General features: G+C 47.1%; 1 protein-coding gene across 1 annotated transcript in view; it reads right to left on the bottom strand.

Annotated features, from left to right (window-relative positions):
- Positions 1-14366, bottom strand: part of FOXO3 (forkhead box O3) — a 111385-nt gene extending 97019 nt beyond the window's left edge. The window contains exons 1-2 of the mRNA XM_081093857.1: positions 14176-14366; positions 12345-13090 (exon numbers count right to left, since the gene is read on the bottom strand). Coding sequence (XP_080949983.1) covers positions 12345-12962 — 618 coding nt within the window. The 5' untranslated portion in view covers positions 12963-13090; positions 14176-14366. The remainder of the gene's footprint in view (positions 1-12344; positions 13091-14175) is intronic.
- Between the last annotated feature and the right edge of the window lie 12580 nt (positions 14367-26946).

Here is a 26946-nt window from a genome sequence, read left to right as displayed (position 1 = left end):
CAAAGCAAGCACACTCATACTGGTATCAGCTCAAAGACAACTTTAAAATAATCAGGCCTACAACATTCTCATAGCCCATTCCAGGCCTCTCGGGGTTACACAAATGATACACCTGACCCACCCGGTCATTATTCTGTTACAAAAATCAGAAGAATGCTTAGGCTCAGAGTTTCAATTTTTACCTAAAGGAAATTACCTTGCTTAAAATTGAGTCCATGCCCTAACCGGTTTGGCTCAGTGGATAGAGTGTTGACCTGCGGACTCAAGGGTCCCGGGTTCGATTCCGGCCAGGGGCATGTACCTTGGCTGCGGGCACATCCTCAGTGGGGAGTGTGCAGGAGGCAGCTGATCGGTGTTTCTCTCTCATCGATGTTTCTCACTCTCTGTCCCTCGCCCTTCCTTTCTGTAAAAAAATCAATAAAATATATTTTAAAAAAAATTGAGTCCATGGACCACTATTTATTTGAATGCGAGGGTACATTCATACATGGCAAATTAATTTGTTAAGGGAACTGTACTACAAAATAACCAGTTAATAAAAGTATGCCTTTTCATTCTACCAACTGGGGGGAGGGTGGGTACCCAATACAGACTGAGATACAAAAGTACGAGGGTTAGATTAACAAGTCCTTCGCTGGGAAAGGAACGCCGGTAGGCAGCCCCATGACAGCTCTGGTGTGAGGTAAAAACCCTGGAAGAGCTGCAGCAACACTGAGTTTTAAATTGGGTGCATTTTTTTAGGAATTTACCAACATGAAAAGTTCTGATGAAGAGATCTATGGAAAGCATTTTACTTTATAAAACTATTGCAGTTATCATAGTGATTATTTTTTTCAAATATTAAGTAAAATAAAAAAATTTAAAAAGATTAGAGGAATGTGAGCAAGAGGTTTTGAACATCACTCAGCCAAAGATTATGTATCTAATATGGGGAACCTAGGCAGTTCTCTAGATCGTTTATGATGAAAGAAATGTCATTTTCAAAATCAATTATTAGGACAATTCGGGGGGGAATCAGTTTTGAGACTTGAATTATGTAAGTTAATGACTTAACTATCCACTTGATCTTTCTAATGTACTACCAATTTTCAAGAAGACATCTCACAAGCAATTATATTGGATATAATTTTATGCTCTCCTTAAACTTCAGTTTTACAGCCAGATTTGTACCTTTAAAAGTCTACCGTGGCCATGGCCACCCTCTGCAACTGCCTCCAGCCCCTCCCCTCCCCCACACCATGGCTGTATTCAGTTATCAGGAAGAACCGTTCTGCCTGCTCTGCATTTATCATAGGGTTTCAGTCTATCTTCTGGACACAATCCAGACACTACTCACCTATCTTTACTATGAAACTGAGAGTTCTGAATTTTTTTCCAACACACACATGAGATTAGTACTCTGCTAGCCACATTTTATCTTCGGGCACATGGGTTCTGCAATTCCTGCAGCCAATTAAAACCAGCATTTTAGGTCCTACTCATAAATATTTTTACCTTGAAGACAAAAGCAGTAAGCTCTTCAACAGAAATAAACACTTTAACCTGGCCAGCAACTTACATTATGCAACATTTTCTGTTTCTGTCTTGGCAGCCTGCCTTAAACCCTAGTAACTGCATTGCAAAGAGTCAACCACTCACAAAATATTTTTAATACCTTTAATTATGAGATCTGATTCCGCAGCCAAACTTCTGCCAGGAACTTCTTGTAAATATCCTCCCCCACCCCCCACCCCCAGAAATCTGCTTTTCTGGTGGTGGTGTCTCCATTCACCTACCTACCTAAAGCCTATGGAAGCAGAGACCCTCTGTTTCCCAAGGGAGAATCTCTCAGAGATAATCGCCCAACCCAAAGGATCTCTTCACACCATGTCTCACTCTGACAGTTCTGAATACAGTGGGGCCTTGACTTGCGAGTTTAATTCGTTCCGTGACGGAGCTCGTAACTCAAATTACTCGTATGTCAAATCATAAAGTAAACGAGTGAGACACGTGATGCTGGGCTGATGTTGTGGCGTTCACTGTGACGTTCGCTGCGCCAACTAGCGGTGGGGTATCTGAAGCTGGCTCGTAACCCGAATTTTAGCTCGCAACTCAAAGCAAAAAATCAGCCGAGAGACGGCTCGTATCTCAAAACACTCGTTAGTCGGGACACTCGTAAGTCAAGGCCCCACTGTAGTACACTTTGTGTCTGACCCATAGTAAACCACAGTCACACAGGTCAGTGACCAAACAGAAATGAATCCCCAAACCAACAGGTGTCTGAAAGAACTCTAAAGCCATGCCTCCAGTTCCCCACTAAAAGCCCACCACTGACTCCATGAAGTTACTAGTTCATGCAAAAATCAAGGGAAGGAGCCTGAGTCACGGGTCCAAGTCCACTCTCCCATCAACTCGCAAAGAGGGGTGTTAGTTACCTGAGTCAGCCACACTTGGAAAACAAGCATGCAAGACAGTGCTCCCAAGGATTAACTCGAGGGTTAGTGGTCATATATGTAAAGAACGTGGCACATAGTAGCAACTTTTAAAATAGCAGCTATTGCCCTGACCGGTTTGGCTCAGTGGATAGAGCGTCGGCCTGCGGACTGAAGGGTCCCAGGTTTGATTCTGGCCAAGGGCATGTACCTGGGTTGCGGGCACATCCCCAGTGGGAGTTGTGCAAGAGGCAGCTGATCAATGTTTCTCTCCCATCGATGTTTCTAGCTCTCTATCCCTCTCCCTTCCTCTCTGTAAAAAATCAATAAAATATACTTTTAAAAAAAATAGCTGCTATTTTCAAAAGGTATAACCTTCCAGTTATAAAATAAGCAAGGCATGGGGATAAAATATACACCAGGTGACTGCAGTTAATAATACACATTACATATTATAGTTAATACTACACATCTGAATGTATTACGAGAGTAAATCTTAAAAGTTCTCATCACACACACACAAAATGGGTAACTGTGCAGTGATGGGTGTTAATTAGGAGCTGAGGGGACTCAGAGAGATTCTGGATTAGCCTCACCACCATCGGAGATAATGAACCTGACAGGGCTCCGTCTTCTCAAGCCCTGACAGGAACAGGGAGCAGAGGATCCCGCTTCAACACCTCCTTCCGATGAGGGGCCTGGAAGGCCGGCTGTTCTAGACCAAAGCTGTCATCCAGGCCACATGGCCGTGCTGTAAATCTCACAGCCCACACTCCACCAGGACCGTGAGGCCTGGGGTGTGAAGCCTCACCACCAGCTTCCCAAACCGGGCCAAGAAGAAATTCAGTAAGTGGAGAGGGAGCCTAGGACAAGCCACGGCCGACATGAGAGGGAGGGAAACGTTCTGATAGTTCTAACTGGGAAATCAAGGAGAACTCATGCCTCCCTGCTTCCCCTCACAGCAGGAAAAAGAATGAAATTTAAGTTACCAGCAAGTTGCCTATGAATGATTAACATTTTAATTCTAATCTAATTAAAACGTTATTCTCTATCTGCAACCCTGCCTGTCCCTCTCTTCCATCCCTGTGCTTCTGTGTCCTAATGTTAGCACAACAGGTTACTGCAAATGTAGGGGCTTCAAAAAACAAAAATTCATTCTCTCAGTGCTGGAAGCTGTAAGTCCAAACCGAAGGTGCTGGCAGGGCCATGCCCCTCTGCAGGCTCCAGGATCCCGCCTTGCCTCCTCCCGGTGCTCCCGGGCTGGGAACTGCGTCACTCCAGTCTTCGCCTCAGCCTTCACTCCGCCTTCTCCACATCTATGTCCTCCCCTCTTCTCTCAAGGAAACCAGTCACTGAAGTTAGGGCCCACCCTAGTCCAGTATGACCTCATCTTAATTTAACCAATTACCTCTGGAAAGAGCCTATTTCCAAATGAGGTTTCATTCTAAGGTTCCAGGTAGACACGAATGTTGGAAGGGATACTTTTCAACCCACTATAACTCGCAAATTAAAGTAAATCACCAAAACCAACATTTGGGCAAAGTGGAGGAAAATGACAAAGTATGGCATCACAGAAATGTAAAAAAATTCAAAAGTTATGATCTCCAGTGGATCCAGGACTACGAAATCTGAGTTGGAAATGATGTAGTTTTTACCATTCTCTCAACCCATGGGAAACTGAAGTTTTGGAAAATATCAAAAGTCTCAACCAAAATAGCACTAAAACAGAATATTACACTGATCCAGACACATTCTCTGAGATTTGGTATTAGGTATAGATGGACATTCACATGTATCGTCAGAAGTGGAACAGCAACAAGATTAAAGGCAAGGGAGGAGATTTTTCAGTTAAAAGGGCTTTCATTTAACTACTGGGGATGGGACATGAACATGAGTTTTAGAAGACCAAAGTTTCCTTTAAAAAGTTACCTAAGGTTTTTAACTGCCCCTCTCCCTTCCAAGCTATCCTTTTATCACGATGACATATGCCTACACAGAAGCATGACATATTAGATCTTGATAGTTTTTAATCAAGGTACCACTTTAGCTATATGGGGAAAAATACTTGAGATCAGCTTACTATCTTGTGTACTCCCTCTGCTGGCTCGGAATTTAAAATAAATTATCAATGGCATCAGGAACCAAGTTATTAATTTCTCTAAACACAAGGAAAAATATGACATGAATTCTCCCCCACACACGTAAAGGTCTTAAAAGAAATAAATAAGAAATTACAAACATGTACTGAAAACTCCCAAAGGTATCTCTGTTGGATTTTCTATGAGTTCACTTTTCCAGGGGAAAGCTAATGCAGTTCATTTGCTTGGGGCAGGGGTCACTTCCTACACTGGCCTTGCCCTCCAACAAGGCTGCCAGGAGCTTTCCTTGCTCTGTGTTCACCCCTCCACTGCAGGATTGGGGTGCATCTGGACATGCAGACCTGGTGAGCACCCAGAAGTTAACCTGGCATCTTCACCATAAGGCAGGGGTGGGCAAACTCTTTGACTCGAGGGCCACAATGGGTTCTTAAACTGGACCGGAGGGCCGGAACAGAAGCATGGATGGAGTGTTTGTGTGAACTAATATAAATTCAAAGTAAACATCATTACATAAAAGGGTACGGTCTTTTATTTCAATAGTTTTATTCATTTCAAACGGGCCGGATCCGGCCCGCGGGCCGTAGTTTGCCCACGGCTGCCATAAGGGATTACCCGAGTAGCAAGTACTGGAAGGACCTCAGGCCATCGGAGTAGTCCATTTCATTTTGTAATGTTATCGCATATTAGTTAACTGCCACACTACAAAGAGAAAAAAATCTCAAGATAAAAGTCTCAAAAAAGAAATCCGACTGAAGAGTAGAAGACACACACTCTAGATAAGCCCAGAGTATTCCAATCATATGTTTACGTTTTACCATCCCCTCAACCCATGGGAAACTGATGGAGCAATACATCACAATAGTCTATGGAACAATTAAGAATTTAAATTAAAAAAAAAAATATCTGGATGCCTGCTACTTTACTTCTTTTCCCAATTAGGGAAATTGTGATGCTGAGAAACAAGAGTTGTTTGGTCAGAATAAAATGGTTAAGGTACTGAGTTTGTCTGTGGCAGTGATGTGATCAAAATCGAGATCTTTTATCACAATCACTAGCCTAACCACCTGTTCAGAAAACTCTACCTCGAAAGAACTGGCCCCCTGAAAAGGTCCCTCTTGAAAAGGTGGTTTCTCTTCTTCCTTCATATGTGGCATCTATTTTCTAATCCATGGACATAAAACCTCAACACATCCGAGACTGATGCCCCCAAATGCAGAACATTATGGACAGCTTAGCTCTACACAACAACTTGACTCCTATAAGTGGATACGTCAATGTGAGACAGAACAATTCCGTGGTGACTCTTTTTAGACAGTACGTACTGATGCTGCATAAAGTGTGATACACACACAGGTGACAAGCTGGATATCAACTTTCTCTTAATGAAAGGTCATCTCAAGATCAGGTTTCCCTCAGTTTCTGTGATGGGTTGTGACTGGCACTGATCAAGTTTTTTCAGGGACGTCTACAGTAGGAAACAAGACACTGTGAGAAATGCCTTAGATAGTAGAGCATCATTTCATAATTACACTACATCGTATCAGCATCAACACAGGAGGTCTAAGACTTGGGCCACCTTCCTAGCGACAAGTATCCAGACTCTAGCACGTGACATAACCTCACTCCTGAGTCACATCATCCCCTTTCAGTGTCAAACCCCAGAAAAGGCTGTCCTCGTGGGCTGAGGACATGGTGATCCTAAACGCAGCTCCAAGTATCAGAAACACTTATTTGTTTGGTAGACACACTGCGCGCGCTCTCAAGGCTCTTACACTGTAGTTGGGAATATACAGGAGTCACAGAAAAATGACGAAGGAAACAGGCAGGAGTCAGGCGGGGCCGGGTAGGGTCGGGTGGATAAAGTAGGCCTTTTCAGCAAGGTGAGCTGAAGATGAAAAAAAGGGAAACACAGACACTCTGTGTGAGCCGGCCTAGAGGAGGGGGAGGGGAGCACCTAGGAGCAAATGAAGACTTTGCAGAAATGGAGGCACTGACACCAACAGCTGTGAAACCACAAGGGTTAGCAGCAGACATTACTGAACAGTGGTGCTCTGGGCTCACGAGGACACTCTTAACTCCGTTTCCTCATCTGTAAAATAGTTAGATGCTCTCTAAGACCTCCTTTAGTTCTGAATTTGAGGCAAGAACAGCTGCAGATAAGTTTGTCTGTCTCAAGGCTCCACATCGGCTCTCCAGGGGGAGGTCCGTCCCACACCAGGCCCCATGAGACAGAAACTGGGGCTCCCGTGTCAGTCCAGAGCCCCAGATATGCTCTAATCTAGGTGAATTTGGGAAAGCCCCGCTTCTCCCAAACGGCAGCAGCCACATTACAGTGGCCTTGCATCTCCAAAGCAAGCTGAAAACAATCTGCAGAGAAGTGAAGGCCAGTGTCAAGCCAGAGCTGAAACACGAGGGAAAGCAGAAGTACACATGTGAAAAAAGGCAAGAGAATGGACAATAAGGACAAGTTCACAGAGCACATATTTGCATGTTTATTTTCTGTCTTCCCCCAATAGACTGTGAACTCCTGTGAATTGAAACCTTATTTGTCTTGTGCTACTACTAGATCCCTGGGGCCAGCAGAATGCCCTGCACACAGTATGCCTCTCATAAATATTTGCTGAATGAATGAAATGGCATGTGATGCAAATGTGTAAAAAGAGTTTTCTCTTCTCAATCTTTTACTCACTTACTGTACCTCAGCTGTAATATCTGCTGATGCTCACGCACCTGTATGTATGTCATCCCAAAGGACTTCTTTAGCAGCAAGAAGCCAAAGTGAATCTTCAGGACCCCTCAATTTGTGGTACAGGAAAAGGTGTGGAGAAAAATGAGGAGTCAAGCATAGGATCAAGGCTGTTCCCTACAGGTGAGATGAATGTGTATGAAAACAAAATAAATCCCATACTCTGTCCAGCTTCAGGAAAAAGCAATAGGTAAGTGGGATACCTCACCAGAACGCACAGGCCTAAAAGTCTTATCTTTGCATTTTTTAATCAAGATCTTTGGATGGATGGAGTCTGCTTAACTTTTCCAGAGCAAGTAAATGACTTTCTAGTGGGACAAGGCCTCTCCATTAATTTACCAAATAAAAATATCTTGCAGGTTTTAAGTAAGAATCACGAGTATTAAAAAGTTTAACGACAAGATGTTCTTGTATGGTGTCATTCTCTTAAAATAGAGCTCTCCTAAAAGCTCCTAAAAATAAGTCTGCATAGTTTCATTTCATTTTCTAAGGAGATAAACATATCAAAACCAACACTTCACTTCTTTTTTAAAGAGTCTCTCTGCTACACAGGGCTCACAGATCAAAGTCCAAAAGGGCCAGTTTCTTCACTTCACAGGTGGATGACACAGCTTTGAGAAAGAGGAAAACAGTCCCCCTCGTGTATTGCTGCTGTAGGAAGAGGAAGTGTATTAGTTGAGAATCACTGACGATGACAGTACTGCCAAAGGAAATTACAAAACAGCGTTCTGGCAACATGGGCCCAGCAGAAGACAGATTCCTCACACACCACCATAACCGGCCCTTTGGTGAGTTACTCCAAAGGTGACTGAGGTCAAAATTATGAGACAATATGGAATTATTATGACTTTGTCATTTTGAAACTTTAAATATGTATTTTTTAAACATAAAAGTGCGGTTAAAATAACATTTTCTTAATACAGTATGTTGAAAAGGAACTGAATGCATTAATCTAAAAAAAACTGCCACAGTGGGCACGTAAACAAGATTTATGTGGCAGGTCAGCCCTCATCTCTTCACCTTGGGAAGATGCTCTACGAGTGCACATTATCCTACGAAGGAAGACCCGGTCTCCTGAGGAGTCACCCTCTGCAGCAGCAGCAGCAGCCTACAATTGTGAAACTGTGGGAGCCACCACAGAAACTCATGGCTGCATAATATCTCAGTGCCCTGATCCATGGGCAATGCAGGTGTGTGCGTGAATGTAGGAGACAAGTGGTAAACAGGCCTTACAAAGGTAAACGCTGGAGTCCTAGAGGTCTGCCCAAGTCAGGAGGAACCATTCTCAACAGTTTAATTATGGGTGCAGTGCAAATACGTTTAATGGGAATTAAAAGAAATGTAACCTTTTCCCCTCTTAACCACATCTGATTATTCACTCCTACTTTAATGCCTGAGGTAAGGGAACCTGTGGGATAGCCATCACCTTTCTCCCTGGCACAGCAGGTAACTAACAAACCTAAGTTAGCCAAGAACATCCTCTTTTTGTTAAAATGCTATCCTTTTTTTTTTTTTTTTGCCACTTTTGTCACTTCATAGTTCCCAAATACGCATACTGATAGGCACTGGACAGCTCTACAACAGATGCACTCCTCAGCCTCCATCAACATTCATCTGTCTTTCTGATGCTGAAATAATAACTAAGACTAGATTGAGAGGCAAATATGTTTTTCAAGAAAGCAACCTGTACTTATGTTAAGGGTACACATTACTTAGTAAATGACCTTTTAAAAAGATCAATTTAAAGAGGAAAACAGCGTGATTAAGAACAAAGATCTCTAGAACTGTGGCTACTAATTACCTCTGTACTAACTAGCTGTGTGGGCTTAGAAAAGTCATTAACTTCAAGAATCAGGTTCTTCACCTATTAAAGAACTAGTCAGTGATGGCGAACCTATGACATGCGTGTCAGAGGTGACACGCGAACTCATTTTTTTGGTTGATTTTTCTTTGTTAAATGGCATTTAAATATATAAAATAAATATCAAAAATATGTCTTTGTTTTACTATGGTTGCAAATATCAAAAAATTTCTATATGTGACACGGCACCAGAGTTAAGTTAGGGTTTTTCAAAATGCTGACACGCCGAGCACAAAAGGTTCTCCATCACTGAACCAGATCAACAAACCTCATCCTGGCTGTATATTAGAATCACCGGAGAAATTTCAAACCTCCCTCCCCTCCCTAAACAATAAACACTAATCCACCCACCAGCACAATTAAATCAGGCTCTCTGGGTATCGATAGTTTTTAAAGGCTCTCAGGTGATTCTAACATGCAACCGGGGCTTCAAACCACTGATTGGATTCTGATCTCCAAGGCCTCTCATTCTATGACCTTAGGGTCATAATTCTGGTTATAGGCTCTCATAATGCAATGGCCTAAAAAGCCACAAAAGAAGTAAGGCCTGGACCCTGCACACTGTGCCTATGTACACACTTGTCTAGGAGACATTAACCTGAATTCTAGACATTTTTAGGGGTTAAAAACTCAAATACATAACTCAGAATGAAAGTAATGTGGTTTAAATGTACACAGATGTTTCCAAAATGACTAATCATGATAGGATTCAACTCCTGAAACTTGGACCCATGAATACGGGTCACAGTCAGCTCCTGACCTGTCCCTTTTCCCTCGTCTTCTGCCCCCACCAAACCACAAGCACAAACAGGGCTGGCTAGCAGTCATAATCAGAATAAGAAACCAGCCCCAGTCTCAAAGAGCCTTCACCATCATCAAAGATTTGGAAGTTCTTGCATGGCTGCATCTTTTGGTAAAGGTCATCTTACAAAAACTCTTTCAATGATATCCCTACAGTCTTCAAGAATTAGTTATCACCTAATACTCAGAAGTGGAACTGATGTAACCATTTACAGTGAAAGTAATCATAAAATGTGTGCCCTGTATTAAACATATTAAGGCTTGAGAGTTTCAATGTATAATATTTCATAAAATTTTGGTTAAAGAGAAATAAAGATAGCAGAGAAAGAAAAAAGGAACTATGAGACCAAAAATGGTTTAGGACATAAAACCACCAAGTTTATGACTAGGCCCAAAATCTCTACTGCAAATTGTGCACGTTATAATAAAAATATAATTAGCAATTCAGTTACTTTTGATAATACCACTTTCTCACATAAATATTTTTTTAAATCCAATGTTATCAAACTGTTAATTTTACCTATAAGCACAATAGCATGAAATTACTTCTTAATGGTAAAAATCATAGGAAAGCTGAAAACCCTCCCTATGTTAACTAAGTTAGTTGAAAGTTAGTTAACTTGCAATTAACAGTATCTATGCACCAAATTCAAAAAATGCAGGACTAAATTCCAAGTGTGAGAAATTTGAAAAATACTCCAAAACCCCAAATCTATCTTCTTAAATCCTGTAAACTCACCCCTTCCTGATACTGTACACTGAGATTAACCCTTGCTATCCACTTGGAAACTCAATTTTAAAAGGTATCAACATTAGCACGGCTGTGAAACAGAACTCTCGGCCTTTCTCTAAAGAGCCCTCACATCACACAACTGGCACTCCTTTGCAAAGCAATAAAATTAAATCATATGTAGCATTCATACTGTCAGCATTTGTTAAAGGAAATGAAACAGATTTGTGGAATAATATCAAAGCACACATTTTGCTTTTAAAGTTTGTTTAATCTAAAAAAGGTTTAAATCTAAACAAGGCCACTCCAATACTGGCCATAATTTTTTTAAGGAACTTTACAAGGATTTTATTTTTAAGCAAATTAAAACTCAATACACTAAATTATTTAGTTTTTCATATGCAGCCTCCTCTCCAACGCTTCAATTCTCCACTACATGTTATTTTATACACCTATTGAAACCCAGGAAGATACAGGGCTCCCCAAAGACAATAAATAAAGAAAGGGACAGGAGAAGAAAGCAACTACCTCTTTAATTAAAAAAAAAAAAAAAAAAAAAAAGCAGCAACTAATTGCAAATAGAAGCAACTGATAAGCAATTAGTATCTCCAAATGCGCAGGAGTCTCTTCTGCCTGGCACTGACACATTCATATCTTGGGGGAAGGGGCCAGGAGGAGCAAAGCAGCTGGGTATCAGCAAGGGCACAGGAGCTAATCTCTTTCGGTGCCCAACTGCAGGAAGTCATTACATCATAGGCCTTTCCACACCTCTCTCCCTACCACGTGTCCAGTGCCCCCAAGAGGCTGAAAAGGAACAGTAGAGAGCCTCTCTTCAGGTTCACTTATGGCAGAAGCCATTACAGCCCAGCCCTGCCACCAAACCTCCCTTCCAAAGGCTTAAGTGAGGCACCCGGCCTCCAGGCCTCCACACCTGGACCCCACCTCAAACAAGGCCAGAGTCCGGGCCTCAGCCGGAGCAGCAGGTGCGGCCACACCGCGTTGAGATGGCAGAGCTGCCCTCTTCCAGACCCCAGAATATCTCAGAGGCTACTGCGGGCAGGCTGACTGAAAAGACATCTCTGAGCAATACAGGTGTTAACAGAGAGCCCGCCAGGGAAATGTTTGCAACCACTGGTTTTTCTAGTGATATCCTCATGCCTGTGGAAGTTAACACCCACAAGCCCGAAACTTGGACCCTAGGGTTGTCACCTAGCTAGTGACAACGCACCAAGCTCCTGGAAAACTCAAATCCAACTCCTCCTCCTCCGGGCACCGAGTCCCAAACACAACCCCACGTCCCTGCACTCCAACCGCAGCGTCCTCGCCGCACCCCCACTATGGTGAATTCTACTCCAAAGTTGGCCTCGGACCTACCTGCTCCGCGCTGTCCGGGAATACAGCATAAGCACTCTTGTCCGTCTGTCCTTCTCTCTCCAAAGTCCCTTGCCCCTTCTCAGAACCTGGCCATGCCCGACACTTCCCAGGGAGCCTCCTTCCCCGCGCCCCCCCACCCCCCCAAGGCCGCCTCACGTACCCTTCCTTTGGGGTCACACAAAACTCCCCAAAGACCCACAGCCCAGGCTCTCGGCCAACCCCAGTCCCCAACGCCGGTAGGCGCGCTCCACGAAGCGACGGGACGCCTGGCGCTGCGCAGGAGGCCGGCGAGTCCCACCACCCGCCCGAGGTAGGTACGCACCTTCCAGCCCGCAGAGCTGTTGCTGTCGCCCTTATCATTGAAGTAGGGCACGCAGCGCACCATCCACTCGTAGATCTGGGACAGAGTGAGCCGTTGGTCCGGGGAGCTCTGGATGGCGCGAGTGATCAGGTCGGCGTAGGACAGGTTCCCCCAGGCGTTCCGCCGCGACGAGCATTTCCTCGGCTGCCCGGAGCCCCCAGCCGCCCCCGGCTGCGGTGGTGGCAGTGGCTGCTGAGGCTGCAGCGGCGTCTGCGTCCCTCCGCTCGGCGCGCCCGCCGCGGGGGCTGGCCCAGACCCCGGGTCCTGCCCTCCGGGAGCCAGCAGCCGAGCCGAGTCCTCCAGGAGCATCCCGGCTCCCAGCGTGCTGCTCCCGCCGCCGCCGATCGCCATGGCCGAGCCGGCCCGACCGCCGCCGTCCTCGTCGTCTTCATCGTCCTCCTCCTCGGGGATCATGGAATCAGCAGCCGCCTCCCCCGAGGGTTTGGCCGGGCTTCCCTGGAGCTCCGGCCTCTGCAGGGGCCACGTACAGGAGCGCGGTCGGCTCTGCGGCTCGAACTCCGGGTCCAGCTCCACTTCGAGCGGAGAGAGCGGGGCCGGGGAGGCCGGCGCCTCTGCCATCTTCGCCGCCCGCCCCGCGGCTCGGGCTCTCGCGCTCCCTGCTCTGCCCGGGCGGGGTGCGACGGGGGAGGGACGGGGACGCTGCGAAGGCTAGGACTCCCGGGCGCCGCCGCCGCTACTGCCGCCGCCTGGGGAAGTACGAGTGGAGAAAAAAGGGGAGTTGGTTATCCCGATCTGGAGCCCCGTCCTCGGCAAGTCTTCCGCCGCCGCGCCGCTTCCCGACCGCACCGCGCCCGCCTTCCAGGAGCAGGCAGACTTGGAGACGTGCGTCCCGAACCTGGCGCAGCAGACACCGCCCCCTGGTCAGGCCGCGGGGGAGACGCAGGCGAATCGACGGGCTCGCACGGGGGAGCACCCTCCCCCCGCCGCCGCCAGATCTGCAGGTCTCCGGGGCTAGGTGCTGGGCGGGGACGAAGGGGGAGGGGCGGGCCGGGGGAGGGGCGCGGGCCGCGCCTTTAAAGCGGGCAGCACGGGCGCCGGCGCAGCCCAGCCTCGCTCGAGCCCGAGCTCGGGCGGGCGTGCGTTTGTTTATGTTTCGCTCGGGCCCGTTCAAGTGCTCCCCGCGGCGCCGCGGCCAAAGTCTGGCGTCTTCGCAGGGCTCCTCTCCGCGCCCCCAGCCCTGCAAGCACCGCGCCCCCCTGACAACCCCCTCTTGGGGGCCGGGCCCAAGGCCGGGGACGGCGCGGGCAGCTCCCTTCTCCCCTCTTCGCCCGCGGGCCGCGAGGGCGAACGCGGGTCCGAGCGCAGACGGGCCCTTTTCACTTCCAGCGAAAAAGAAAATACGGGAAGAAGGGGGGCAAGCAGCTCGGCGGGTGTTCGCCAAGGGTCGAGCTTAGCAGAAAGGGTTACTTTGGGGGTTTGTGTGGTTTATTTTCTCACGGACGCTCTGCCCTCCACCCCTTTCCCAGGAAAGGACGGGGGGAGGGGGGGTGGCAAGTCAGAACATAAATCTTCCAACAGGTCGGGAAGCGCCAAGTCTCCCGGGTCGCAAGAAAACCCGGACCAGCACGTTCATCACCTCCTTGCTCCCGCTGCTGCCATCTTGACAGTTTTCCCCCCTTCGCTCAAGTCCTTTAAAAACACTAGCGGGAGAGAAGAGGGGCGCGCAAGACCGAGTCACGGGGAGGGAAAAGGGAAGCGCCTGGCCCAGCTCGGAAGCAGATCCGGAGTCACCGGGAAGGCGGCCGCCCCGCTGCACAGCTCCGGCGCCTACCTCGGTTCCTTCCCTTCAGGGACGGGGGGAGAGGACGCACAATCCCGCGCGGGCCCGGGGCACGGCGAAGGAGGGTCGCGCAACCTTGGCGAAGGAGAGGCGCTCCAGCCGCCACCGCAGCCCGCCCGAGGAACCGCCTGTCAGCCGGCGCGCCGCCGCCTTCCACATTCCTCCTCTTCCCTTCCACGAGCAGGGCGGCCGCGGCAGCAGCACAAAGTTATAGACACACGCAGGGTGCCTCAACCTAAGATGACGGCGGGCGGGTGGGTCTCCGCCCAGGGGGAGGGCTGGGCGGCGAGCCCGGGTGTGCTGGTGTCCGTGTGTGTCTGTGCGCTCGCGTGCGCGCCTGCGCGGCTCGGCCCCGCTCCGCCGGGCCGCAGGCGTGGGTGTCCCGGCGCGCGCCGCGGGCCAGGACTCGGCGGGCTCCCGCCGCCTTCCCCGCGGGGCTCCTCCTCCCGGCCCCCAAGCCTCAACGACAACAGAGCGCGGTGCGGGCCCAGGAGAGGAAGGTAGGGGGGGCGCAGAGCCCCAAACGCTTTCCCAGTGCCGCTGATTGGTATCCTTGACTCGGGGCAGTTCGCCTGGCGCCCAGGGTCCCCCCGTCCAGAGCGTCCTCCGCTGGGCTCTGGGCACGCCCTGGTGTCCTATTCCCATTGAGAACCCGACACCAAGTAACACCCGAGATAAGATGCCGATCGCAGATGGCAAGGGTTACCTCGGCGTGGAAATATTGACAAGTGAAGATGTTGGTCAAGCCTTCAGGACTTCGATAAGCTGATGCCCTCAGATTTGATCCGGCACCAAGAGGTTTGCCCTGAATCTCTTACCCAGGACGCCGGACCGCAATCGTGTTTCACTTTTCATGGATTTTATGGCAAACGAGGGAAGAAGTGTAACTAACTCAGAAAAACAAACAAAAAAAAGCAAATGATTGCCCCATTCCTAAACGCAAGAGCAGATTTTGAACAATTGTGAATGGGAAATAATTTGAATCTTACTTGCAGATGACTGCAAACGTCTAATTGTACATTTTTTACTTTTTAAAAAAAGACCTCTTTACAAGTCTTTTTCCAATGATCAGTGCCGAAATCATTCATCTGTGCACTGCATGCTACTTGCACACCAAAACTTAATTTTTATTTTTTTCTTAAATCCTCCCACTGGAGATAAGTGTCTAGAGCGGGCTCCGCAGCACCCCGTACACACACAAAAAAGCCCAACCCAGCCTACGCAGAAGCCCGCCCACCCGGCCGACTCCCGGCTCCGGGCTTTGCGCGGGGCCCGTCACTCAAGTGACGTGCGGCCCCGCCCCTGCACCAAGCTAGTTCGACGCGTACAAACAGATGATGTCATTGTATCCACACGCGCGTGACCCCAGAGCTCCACGCCGCGAAGCCATTCGCTGCGCCCCTTACTCGTCAAGCCACGCCGCGCGCTGACTGGCCGCGGCCACCATTCTCCAGGTCCCAGACGCCCCCCTCCGTCCCCCACCCTCCAGCAAATAATAAACAATCGAGTAAAATTCTAAGGAGTGGTGGGAGGTAGGAGGAGAGAAACCAGAAGCCAGCCCTCCGCGTGCGGAGGGAAAGTTAACCGGTGGGGGGACGTGAGGGGGCTGGAGTGGGGACGGGAGGGAAGGAGCACACCTGGGGCGATGGGTCTCGCCGCGAAGCGCAAGCGTCAGAGGAGGAAAGTTGGAGAGCACTCAGCGGAGCACGCCTGGCATCACACGGGGGCCCCAGGGCCAGGGCGGCCAGGCGCTCGGGGCTCGGGGGCGGCACGCGGCCAGCCGAGGGGGAGGAGCCTGAGCGGCGCCCGAACGGCGCGGGCGGAGTCGGCTGACACGTGCGGGAGGAGGGCGGGCGCGCGCCGCAATGGCTCGCCCGGAGCGCGCGGCACCGCCGAGCGCGCGCGCTTGTTTACCGGCGCACGTGGGTGTTATTTTTAAATGGAATGTAGTGCCGGCTGCGCGGGAGAGTGGCGGGAGCTTGGAGCCGCCGCTCTAGCTGGGGGACGCGGCGGGGCCCACATCGCGGCTTCCCGGGGGCGCTGTTTGCTGGCCATCCAGGCTGTCCCCGCTGCGGGCTTCCGGCTCCGTCCGAAGCTTGGGCCGGGAAGCTGGATCATGAGTTCCATGCCCTGTCCAAGCCTTGGCGTAGATTACGAGTTCCCGCCAGGGAACATTGTCTTCTCTAAGCCCGGGCTCCGCTCCCTCATTCACATTCCGGGAACAGAGCCACCTGCTTCTCTTCCACCTGGAAGCCATGCCAGGCCAGACTGCGCGGCCACCGGTTCCGGAGCAGATGTCACACGCCCACATGCTCACTAGCACACAACACCCTGGCCGCAGGTGGACTCTCATCACCCTGCGCGGCTTGTGCCCTCGCTCTCTGGCTCTGAATGTCCCCAGTCCATATGTGCCCGTCCGTCTCTCGGGCTTACAGTTCTGCCCCTGTGCAAATGCGCTTCTGTTATTTGGGGTTGTCTTCAGACGCAGAATGCTGGAAAGGCGGCGTCTGACTGCTTTCTGGGTTTGCTCCTCTGCGTGAGGCTCCACTCCTCTCATTGTGGGCCTGTCCCCTGAAAAGCCCTGAGTTTGCATTTGTTTTGTAGCCTGGTGGTTCGGACCCTGATGCAAAACAACTGTCAGCTTCAAGTGCCCTTGCGGTGGGGGTGGGGGTGGGAATGGGGGTAGGGGGGGAGCTGGAATCTGTTGTTCAGCTCTGAGAATAACAGGGAGGCCTGCGCTTTGCACCATGATACCGCATAAAATCCAAAGAACTCTCAGTGGCTTCGTTTCCAATACTTTAACACACTGTAAAATGAATCCACTCTTTTTCTTCTCTAAATCTAAACAATCTTTTGTCATTAAAGTGAGGACGTAGAAAGAATGTATTTACACTGGGCTCTTGGCCATTTGGATTTTCACTAAAAACATGTTGTGTCCGTTTTCAGAATGCATATCCCAAGGGCGTTCCAAAAAATGAAAGAGTTCAAGGTTGACCCTCTTGGTAAGGAATGGGGGTGAGGGGCATAATACAGGCATTTCTCTCCAAGAGCGTACAGTCTTAGTTGGAGGGGTTAAGACATACAGTGTTTAAAAGTTCAGTATTTCAAGAGTCGGAAACAGTACAAGACAAATACAAGAGGCATATAGTATTGGGCAAGTTTTGAATGAATGGAGGTTCAAAACTTCAAATGGCAGTGGCTATAAATGTTCAACTTGGTAAATGTGCATCTTACCCCCAAGAACTTGCCGTTGTAATTTGGCCCTATGGCAAACCTTTGAAAACTCAGAAGTTGAATTTTAGTAATTGTTCTCTTTTATCCTAAAATTGCTTTGATCTTAAAGGTCTCCTTGGTCCTTTTCCAAACCCCTAAACTTTCCCCTCCCCCCCCAAGTTTTTAGTATACGAAAGCTGAGTAAGTTAAGGGGTTGGTCAAGAAGTAATGCCATCATGACCTTTGAGGTGGAATATTTGGTCGAAACTTCCCCCACTTTCTTTTTATACCCTGTTTATTTCTACAAATTAAGGTAGTAATTGTCCACTCTGTTTTGTAAGTTCAGTTACTGAAGGAACACAAATTTTTTTAATGTTTCACCTAAACAAGCTGAGCAGATTCCAGAGCCCAAATACTAGGGACTGAGCATGCTACCTGTCAGCAGAGTGCTCATTTAACCCCTTGGGTAGGCTTTTATGTCTGTCTCAGCAATGAAGACAGGACATGCAAATACAGTACAAGCCTCCAGACAAATACAGGGTGGGGCAAAAGTAGACTTACAGTTGTTTATATGGAAAGTAATACAGTCATTTATATATATAAAAGGCTAATACACAAAGTGTCCTCTTGGGAGTTTGACTGGGAGACTGGGAGTTTGATCGCTCGCTATGACATGTGCTGACCACCAGGGGGCGGCATGAAATGAAGGGAGGCCCCAGCTGGCAGCCAGAAGGCCCCAATTGGCCCTGATGGCCTGACAGGCCTGGGGACCCTACCCATGAATGAATTTAGTGCATTGAGCCTCTAGTCCAGCCGTGGGCAAACTACGGCCTGCTTGAAATGAATAAAACTGAAAAAAAAAAAAGACCGTACCCTTTTATGTAATGATGTTTACTTTGAATTTATATTAGTTCACACAAACACTCCATCCATGCTTTTGTTCTGGCCCTCCGGTCCAGTTTAGGAACCCATTGTGGCCCTCGAGTCAAAAAGTTTTCCCACCCCTGCTCTAGTCAATCCTATATAATAAAAGTCTAATATGCAAATTGTCCCTGCGGCCAGAAATTGGACCACTCACTATGATGTGGGCTGACCGCCAGAGGGCAACACGGAACATGGCGGGCATCGGCGGCGTGACGCTGGCAGTGGGCAGCAGTGGAGGCGCTGCCAGCCCTGATGGGCCCCGACAAGAATGGGACCGTGGTGGGATGGTGGAGCAGGTGAGCAGGGCGATGCCAGGACATGGCGGGTGCAAGTGGGGCCATGCAGACAATGACCAGCGGTGGGGGGTGGGGCTGCTGCCTGGCTCCCAGGGGTTGAGGGAGCAGGGCAGGGGTCCGATGACTCAGGCAAAGGGGGGAGTGCGGGGGCCCAGGTGCTGCCCAGGGCCCAGAGGTCAGTTGGGACCTGCCCTTCCACACCAGATGCTCACACTTTGATCGCTGGCCAGGCCTAGGGACTGCACCCATGAACGAATTTTGTGCACCGGGCCTCTAGTAATATAAGAATAAACTCTGTTTCACATACAACTGTAGACCTACTTTTGCCCTACCCTGTATGTGACTGAAATGCAAAGTAGGATCCCTAATATTCACGTCTATAGCTAGCTGCTCCCCTTCCTTTGACACTCTTATTAGTCCCTTCCTCTGATTCTCTACTTCTCAGCAAACTATTTACATGTAAAACATTTACTGAACATTATGTACCAAAGAGCTTGAGCTTTGGCTTCCCTTCCAGACAGGTTTCATCACCATCCTCTCCAAGAGTATCTGAGGCTCTTCTCTCTTCCTCTTTGCCTCCTTTAGGCATAACATATCCGGGCAGAGTCCTGTGGGAAAAGAAGAAATTTCACTCTACCCTTCTAGGTTCTTTCAGCTGGTCTAATAATTAAATCTACATGAGACAGATCAACAACAGAAAATGACCAAATTGAGTTACATACATACATACTAGCATGTATGGGAAGTTACATACATCTATGTGTATGGGAGCCCCACATATATGAGAAGTTAAGAGACAGGGAAAATGAGGTATATATGGCATCTTGCCCTAAGGTGCCTAGGGCTTCAAAGGGGAGGAAGACCACTTGAAGGAGATAAGACAGCCGTGGGCAAACTACGGCCCACGGGCCGGATCCGGCCTGTTTGAAATGAATAAAACTAAAAAAAAAAAAAAAAAAAAGACCGTACCCTTTTATGAAATGATGTTTACTTTGAATTTATATTAGTTCACACAAACACTCCACCCATGCTTTTGTTCCGGCCCTCCGGTCCAGTTTAAGAACCCATTGTGGCCCTCGAGTCAAAAAGTTTGTCCACGCCTGAGATGTGGTGTTCAGTAACTAGAAGTTTGCCTTGCCCTAGAGGTAGGTCATAAAGTTTATCTCTGATGATAACTCTCATTTTGGGCAAAGCCCCCAATTTAGATTTTTGTGAGGAAGAGGCAGGAGTTTCTCCCGCACCCACAGGGTCTCAATTGCCTTTAACTCAAAATAATTCACATGCCAAAGTAGCTCTTCTTGGGGAAACCTATTCTGAACCCCTTCTGCCCCGCCCCCCAGGTCAGTACAGTGACTGTCTTGTGTTTCATTTGGAGTACAGCTATATATGTTTACAGAGGAGGATCCAAAAAAGATGGAAGATTTACATGACAAAGAATTTCATAAACAAGAGAAAGTGGGAAAGAACCTCTCTGTTTTGGTGTTATAATGATAGCTAACTTTTATTTGCCACTTAATATGTTCCAGTCCTAAAACGAAGCACTTTATTTGCAGTGCTTAATTTAAGTCTCACAAAGACCATATGAGATAGGTACAGTAATGCTGAACCATATGAGGGTTAAGAAGCCAAGCTCTCAGGTTAAGTCTTTTCTCCTCACTTATCAGCTATGTGACCCTGAGCTGTTATTTAACCACTAGAGGCCCGATGCACAAAATTCATGCAAGAGTAGGCCTTCCTTCCCCCGGCTGCCGGCACTGGCTTCCCTCCGGCCGCGGCTTTGTCAGGAAGGGCATCCAGTAGAATTAGCATATTACCCTTTTATTATTATAGATTAAGCCTCAGTTCCTCATTCATAAAATGAGAATACCTTCTAGGATTGTTGGAAGGTTTGGCTTAAATAAGATTATGAATCTAAAGCATTTGGAATTAGAATACTAAGGGCGGTTTTAAAAAAAATTATTTTTTTAAAATATATTTTTATTGATTTTAGAGAGAAAGGTAGAGGGAAAGAGAGAGAGAAACATCAATGATGAATCACTGATCAGCTGCCTCCTGCACACCCCCTACTAGGGATCCTCTGAGCCAGGTGTTTTTTAAATAGTGATGCCCAGCCCAGCCGGTGTGGCTCAGTGGTTGAGTGTCAACCCATGAACCAGGAGATCACGGTTTGACTCCTGGTCCAGGCACAAGCCTACATTGTGGGCTCTATCCCCAGTAGGGAGCATGCATGAGGCAGCTAATCAATGATTCTCTCTCATCATTCATGTTTCTATCTCTCCCTCTCCTTACCTCTCCCTAAGATCAACAAAAACATTTGGTTTTTAAAAAAATAGTGATGCTCAGGCTCCATCTTAAGTCAACTGAATTGGAATCTTTGTGTTGAGTCTAGCATTGATGTATTTTTTTTAATGTTTGCCAGGTAAATTGGAGGCAATGATGGTTGAGAACACTGAGCTAGAGGTCTCTCTTCTGCACTTTCCAGTGTTTGTGCTCAGCTATAACTAACTGGATTCTGCTTAAGAAAATGATAGAGCCATAAGAAAAACCTACACACAAAGGGACAGATACCATATACTTAACATCTCACTTTATCTGTAAACAACATAACCCAACAGGAACCATGCCTCTGATTCTACAAGGTTTTGCCCTACAGCACACAGTGAGTGGGCAGACACAGGATTTGAAATGAAGTTTGTCAGAATCCATGGCGTGTGCTCCTCCCCCAACCCTGCACTGTCTTTCCAACAGTATTTCTTTATATGGCCATTTGGCCTAGAAAAACGGGGCTGCTGAAACCAGACAAGCACATATAACCCCAAGCACTAGTCCAACCAGCTGAAAGCTGGTAGTTGTCTGGCCAAATCTGCCCCATCGGATTGTTTTTTGGCTCTCTCACATGTTTTTAAAGTCCTTTTTAAGTCAATTGCCAACATTTTAAAAGGAGATTTTACCTAAAAGTCAGATATCTAACCCTTATTGAAAAATTAGAGGAACTGATAACACTCTCTCCATAACCATATGGCCACAATTAGCTGGTATGTGCTCTCCAGTTCACCTCCTCATCCCCAGGTCCTCTTCCCTCATCTGTCTATCCTGACTAACCTCTAGGCATTTGATTTTGGCTACCCTCACTGTGTCTTCTACCTCTACAGTGGCATGCTAGAGCTGGCTCATTGCAATTCATGAGAAGCAACTGTGTGCCCAGCTGGCGTGGCTCAGTGAGTGCTGGCCTATGAACCAGGAGGTCATGGTTCGATTTCCATTCCGGGCACATGCCTGGGTTTCGGGCTCAGTCTCCAGTGTGGGGCTTGCAGGAGGCAGCTGATCAATGATTCCCCCTCATTATTGATGTTTCTCTCTCTCCCTCTCCCTTCCTCTCTGTAATCAATAAAAAAGTATACATATTTTAAAAAGCAACTGTGAGCATTTCTTCCAAACTCTTTGTTCAGTGAATCAAATTGGTAGCTTGAGATGGACCATTATGAGAGTATTTACCCTACAGAAATTGGCAAATGCTGACAATCAAGTCATCTTCTTTATTTTTTTTTTTCTTTCTGAGAGTCAGTTGGCCAGCACACCATTGCCCTTTCTCTACTCAGCCACAGTCCGGTGTTCTGAGGATGAAGATTTGTTCTGAAGGGACTAGAAATGCTTGAGAAACTGTAACTCAGCTCTGCTTAGCCGTTGGTTATACAAGATCCAATCTTGTTTTTAAAGTGCTTCAATTTAATATGGGGGAGTAGATAGTCAGAATAAACCTCATGATGAAAATGAAAGCTGCATAATATTTTTTACTTTTTTTAAAATATATTTTATTGATTTTTTTTTTACAGAGAGGAAGGGAGAGGGATAGAGAGTTAGAAACATCGATCAGCTGCCTCCTGCTCACCCCCCACTGAGGATGTGCCCACAACCAAGGTACATGCCCTTGACCGGAATCGAACCTGGGAACTTTCAGTCCGCAGGCCGACGCTCTATCCGCTGAGCCAAACCGGTTACGGCTACTTTTTAAAAATAAATAAATCATGGTGCTGGCAATAAAACCACAAAGACCAAAACCAAAATTAAGGTGGGGCCCTTGGGGATTGAGCAAGCTCCTAGAAAACCCAGCAAGCTCCAGTGTCCTGAAGCTTCCACAGCAACAGGTGTGCAGGGGCTGAGAGACAGAAGGGGGAGCCCCCCGCCCCAGGGCTGTCCAAGATTCTGAGCATAAGAAGAACCTCTCTCGGTGTACCTTGGTGCAGCCACTATGGAAACCATGTGGAGGTTGCTACAGTATGACCCAGCAATATCACTTCTGGGTCTGTATCCAAAGGGAACAAAACAACTATCTCAACAAGCTATCTGCACTCCCATGTTCACTGCTGCATTGCTCACAATAGCCAAGACATGGAAGCAATCCAAGTACACTGAGGGCTGAGTGGGTAAAGAAAATATGGCAGCCATGGGATGTCACTCGGCCATAAAAAGAAGGGAATCCTGCCACTTGCGACAATATGGATGAAACTTGAGGGCATTGTGCTAAGTGAAACGTCAGACAAAGACAAACACTATGTGATCTCACTTATTGGAATCTTAAAAAAAGCCCAACTCACAGAAGAAGAGCCTGGGGAAAATGGGGACATGTTAGTCAAAGGGTACAAACTTCCAGCAGGAAGATGCCTAAGTTCTGGGGATCTAAGGTACAGCGTGGTGACCATGGTTAATAATACATATTGCATATTTAAAGTTACTGAAAGAGTAGATCTTAAACATTCTCACCACACACATACAGAAAAAGGCTACTATGTGAGGTGACTAGCCTTATTTTGGTAATCATCTCACTATACATGTACATTGAATCATCACATTGTACACTATAAACTTACACAATGTTATATGCCAAGTATATCTTAATACAGCTGGGAAAAAATTCATACAAAATAAAACATATATATACATGTATGGGGGGAGAGAGAGAGAGAGAGAGAGAGAGAGAGAGAGAGAAATCCTCTCCCATAAAACTGGGACTCCAATGAACCAAAGTGAAGATGAATGTGAAATTGACCAGCTATGCAGAAGAGAGCACCCCACCCCCCACCCCCACCCCTCAAAAAATATATGCCTGTCTTGATCCTGGGACTAGATGGAGGAATAAAAATCTTCCTTGGAAGTTCATAACTATGTTGTGGTCTGCATATAAGATTGTGACCCAAATTTATGATACCATGGAAATAAAAAAACTTAATGAGTCCAAGTTTGGAGTGCTCCAAACAACCAGCAGAAGCCACCACAAACTCCCTGGAGGGCTCTCCTGAACCCCAGTCCCTAAGGGTGCCCTCAGATAAAGTTTCAGGAGCAGATGTTCATGATAGGAAACACAACACAAACAAGAAAGCAAGGTTTCCTAGGAGCAGATGGAAGCAAAAAGTAAGGTTAGCTTTATAATATATAGGAAAGTTGTTAGAAGAGTAAATCCTAAGAGAGTTCTTTTTCCTTCATACTTTTTCTTTCTTTTTATTGTATCCATATGAGAAGATGGATGCCAGCTGAACCTATTGTGGTCATCATTTCACAATATCTGTACATGGAACCATCATGCTTTCTGCCTTAAACTTACACAGTGATGCCAATTATTTCTGCAGTGGGGGTGGGAGGGAAGCAAGGTCAGACACACAAAGATTTGGAGTATTTTAGTAAGCAGACATAGAAAATACTGTGCTTAAAATATATCAAATAAAATAGCAGCTTGAAAATACAAGCAAGGAACAAGAGGCTATAAAAAAAATACCTGAATTGGTTTGAAATCAAAGTACTCTTATTTGTTTTTAATTTTCTTTTTTCTTCCCAACAAGATTTTAGGCCCTTGAAGACACAGGACCCAGGTTATTGTTTGCCAGTTGAAGGAAGTGCTCAGCTCTTCTCCTGAAAGCAGCAGGAAGCACGGAGTTGGTGACTACGTTTTGAAAATCTTATTGTGAGACCCAACAGGTTACTTCCAAGGGACAGGAGACCTGAAGGCAGAATCAATGCAACGCTGCCGGCTGACTGGCCTGCAGCAGGCAGCACCCAGCTTGGTGGGTGGTTCATCTACTCCATTTCTCCTCTTGGGAAAACTTGTGAAGTGAGCACGTGTCCAAAAATGCCCAGTAATTGGAATCTTAAATACAAATTACTTTTAAAACATAGATATGGTACTTAAAAGACATCGAGGCCATATGGAGCCATTCACTACCTTTCGGAATATATTGCATCTCCCTGGTGCAGTTTGGCATGTCCACTGAGGTGTAAAGTTTTCTGGAGTAGTTTGCTACTAAAGCCCCCACAGGGTGTGTGTTAGGGCTCATTGCTTCTCCACATTTGTGCCTGGAGAGGGAGTAAACAGGAAGATGACAGAGGAAAAGTGTGAAAATTGGGCAAATTTTGCAAGTCTGATGGAAACAGTTTAAAATTCTTAAGCTAGGTATGAGGCCTGTGCATGTGTTGCCGCAAAACCCAGCGTAGAAAAGTACCACGTAACGTTACCACAGTTGCTGTGAGGGTGGTATATTTGAGTCTGAATGTATTCATTAGCAATGCTTCAGACATCGTAAAGGAAGTTTCTCCTTTGTTGGATGAACTTCTCTGTCAGTTCAGGTTCTGGTGGAGCCCTTTCGGGTGACCTATCAGAGCAGGGGTCCTGGTGGTGTTCGTGGACCCACTTTGCGAGCTGCCTCAGCCCCCACTCAGAGATGGCGTTCAAGGAGCCTGGCCTGTGAGCACCCAGCTCCCCACAGAGGAGGAATTCTGGGTGATGGTTCCACCCACTCTTCTCAGAAGGTAGCTCTCTATGTGCTGGAGACGGCTCCTCACTCCTTTTCTCACGCTCTGGTAGCTCACATTCCCTAATTCCATTTCTGTGCCTTCATAGGGGCTACGTGTGCTCACTTCTGGAGAGACAGCAGATGCCACCATAATGGTAACAAAAATTGCTAAGATATGTGTGAGGAGGAAGTGTCCAGGCCTCCAAACACGAGTTATATTATGAAAGGACAACGTCTGAACCTCACACATTTGTGCAGCATCTAGTCCATCCTTTTGCAATTCCACTCCGCAGATGTAGAGTCTGAAGGCTTTTCTTGCACTTAAAATGACCTTGATACATTCCGCATTTTGGAAACAAATAATGAAACCAAATGAATAATTTCATAAAAGAACATAATCCCTGGGATACCTGTCCTGTTTAGGGGACTAGCCAAACCCGGTTGCTTTTGGTCAGGCCTTCTTATTTGCTATGGAGCATGGAACTTCTGGTGGAGTTTGTGGAATTTTGCCAACCACTAAAAGACTGGGTTAGAGCTGGGCCTTTTTTTTTCATTTGTTGTGCCATGAAATTATATTATTGAAGACTGGATGGGTTGCCATGACAATCAACTGGAAGGGTTGTGCCCGACATGGAGCCTAGAAGCAGGAGAGATGGTGGCCACACAGGCTGGCCTTTCTCCAGTAGACAGGCCGAGGAGAGGAAGGCCCAGTAGAAGGGAAGGTCACCAGCCTAAGAAACCCCACTGACAGCTGTGCCCCAGACCTGACAACTCTCTGGGCTCAGTGGTAAGAGCAAGTTTCCTCACTTGCTGAACAGAGAATAGACCTGATATGGGGAAAACACAGGCAAAAGAATTCCATGAGGCCCGGTCTGAAAGAGGTGGGCATTTTGACCTATTTCTTCCTATAAACTCAGTATTATCAATAAATGATTCTTTTAAAACTAAAACTAATCCCCAAGTGAATAATTAGAATTGCATTCTCTTCTCAAAAGTATAAGAACTAGTTTGTCTATACACGTTTTAAGTTAGTAACCCTCCACTTTTCACAGTTGCAATCCATTAATACTGAAATTAGGCCAGGTCAAAAGTCACATGTCATTCTTGTTTAACTTCAGGATTCAAGAAATACTCAGCCCTGGCCACTGTGGCTCCGTTGGTTGGAGCATCGTCCTATACACCAGAAGGTGGCGGGTTTGATTCCTGGTCGGGGCACATACCCAGGTTGCAGGTTCGATCCCCAGTCCTGGTGCCTACAGGAGGCAACCAATCGATGTTTCTCTCTCAGATTAATGTTTCCTTCCTTTCTCTCTCTCTCTCTCTCTCTCTCTCTCTCTCTCTCTCTCTCTCTCCCCCCCCCCTTCCCCCCCCCTCTTCTTTCTCTCTAATCAATGAAAACATATCCTCAGGTGAGGATTTAAAAGAAGAAGAACAAGAAATGCTTAGAAGATGAAAATGTTAGATGATTTGGGAAATTCCTTCTAGAGGTGTTTAATGAGGTCCCACCTAATACTACTTCAATCTCTCGTGTATTTAACAAATGTTTA

Source organism: Myotis nattereri, assembly GCF_964212035.1.
Source record: "Myotis nattereri genome assembly, chromosome: 6".
Taxonomy (NCBI): Eukaryota; Metazoa; Chordata; class Mammalia; order Chiroptera; family Vespertilionidae; genus Myotis; species Myotis nattereri.
This window is presented reverse-complemented; position numbering and strand designations above follow the sequence as displayed.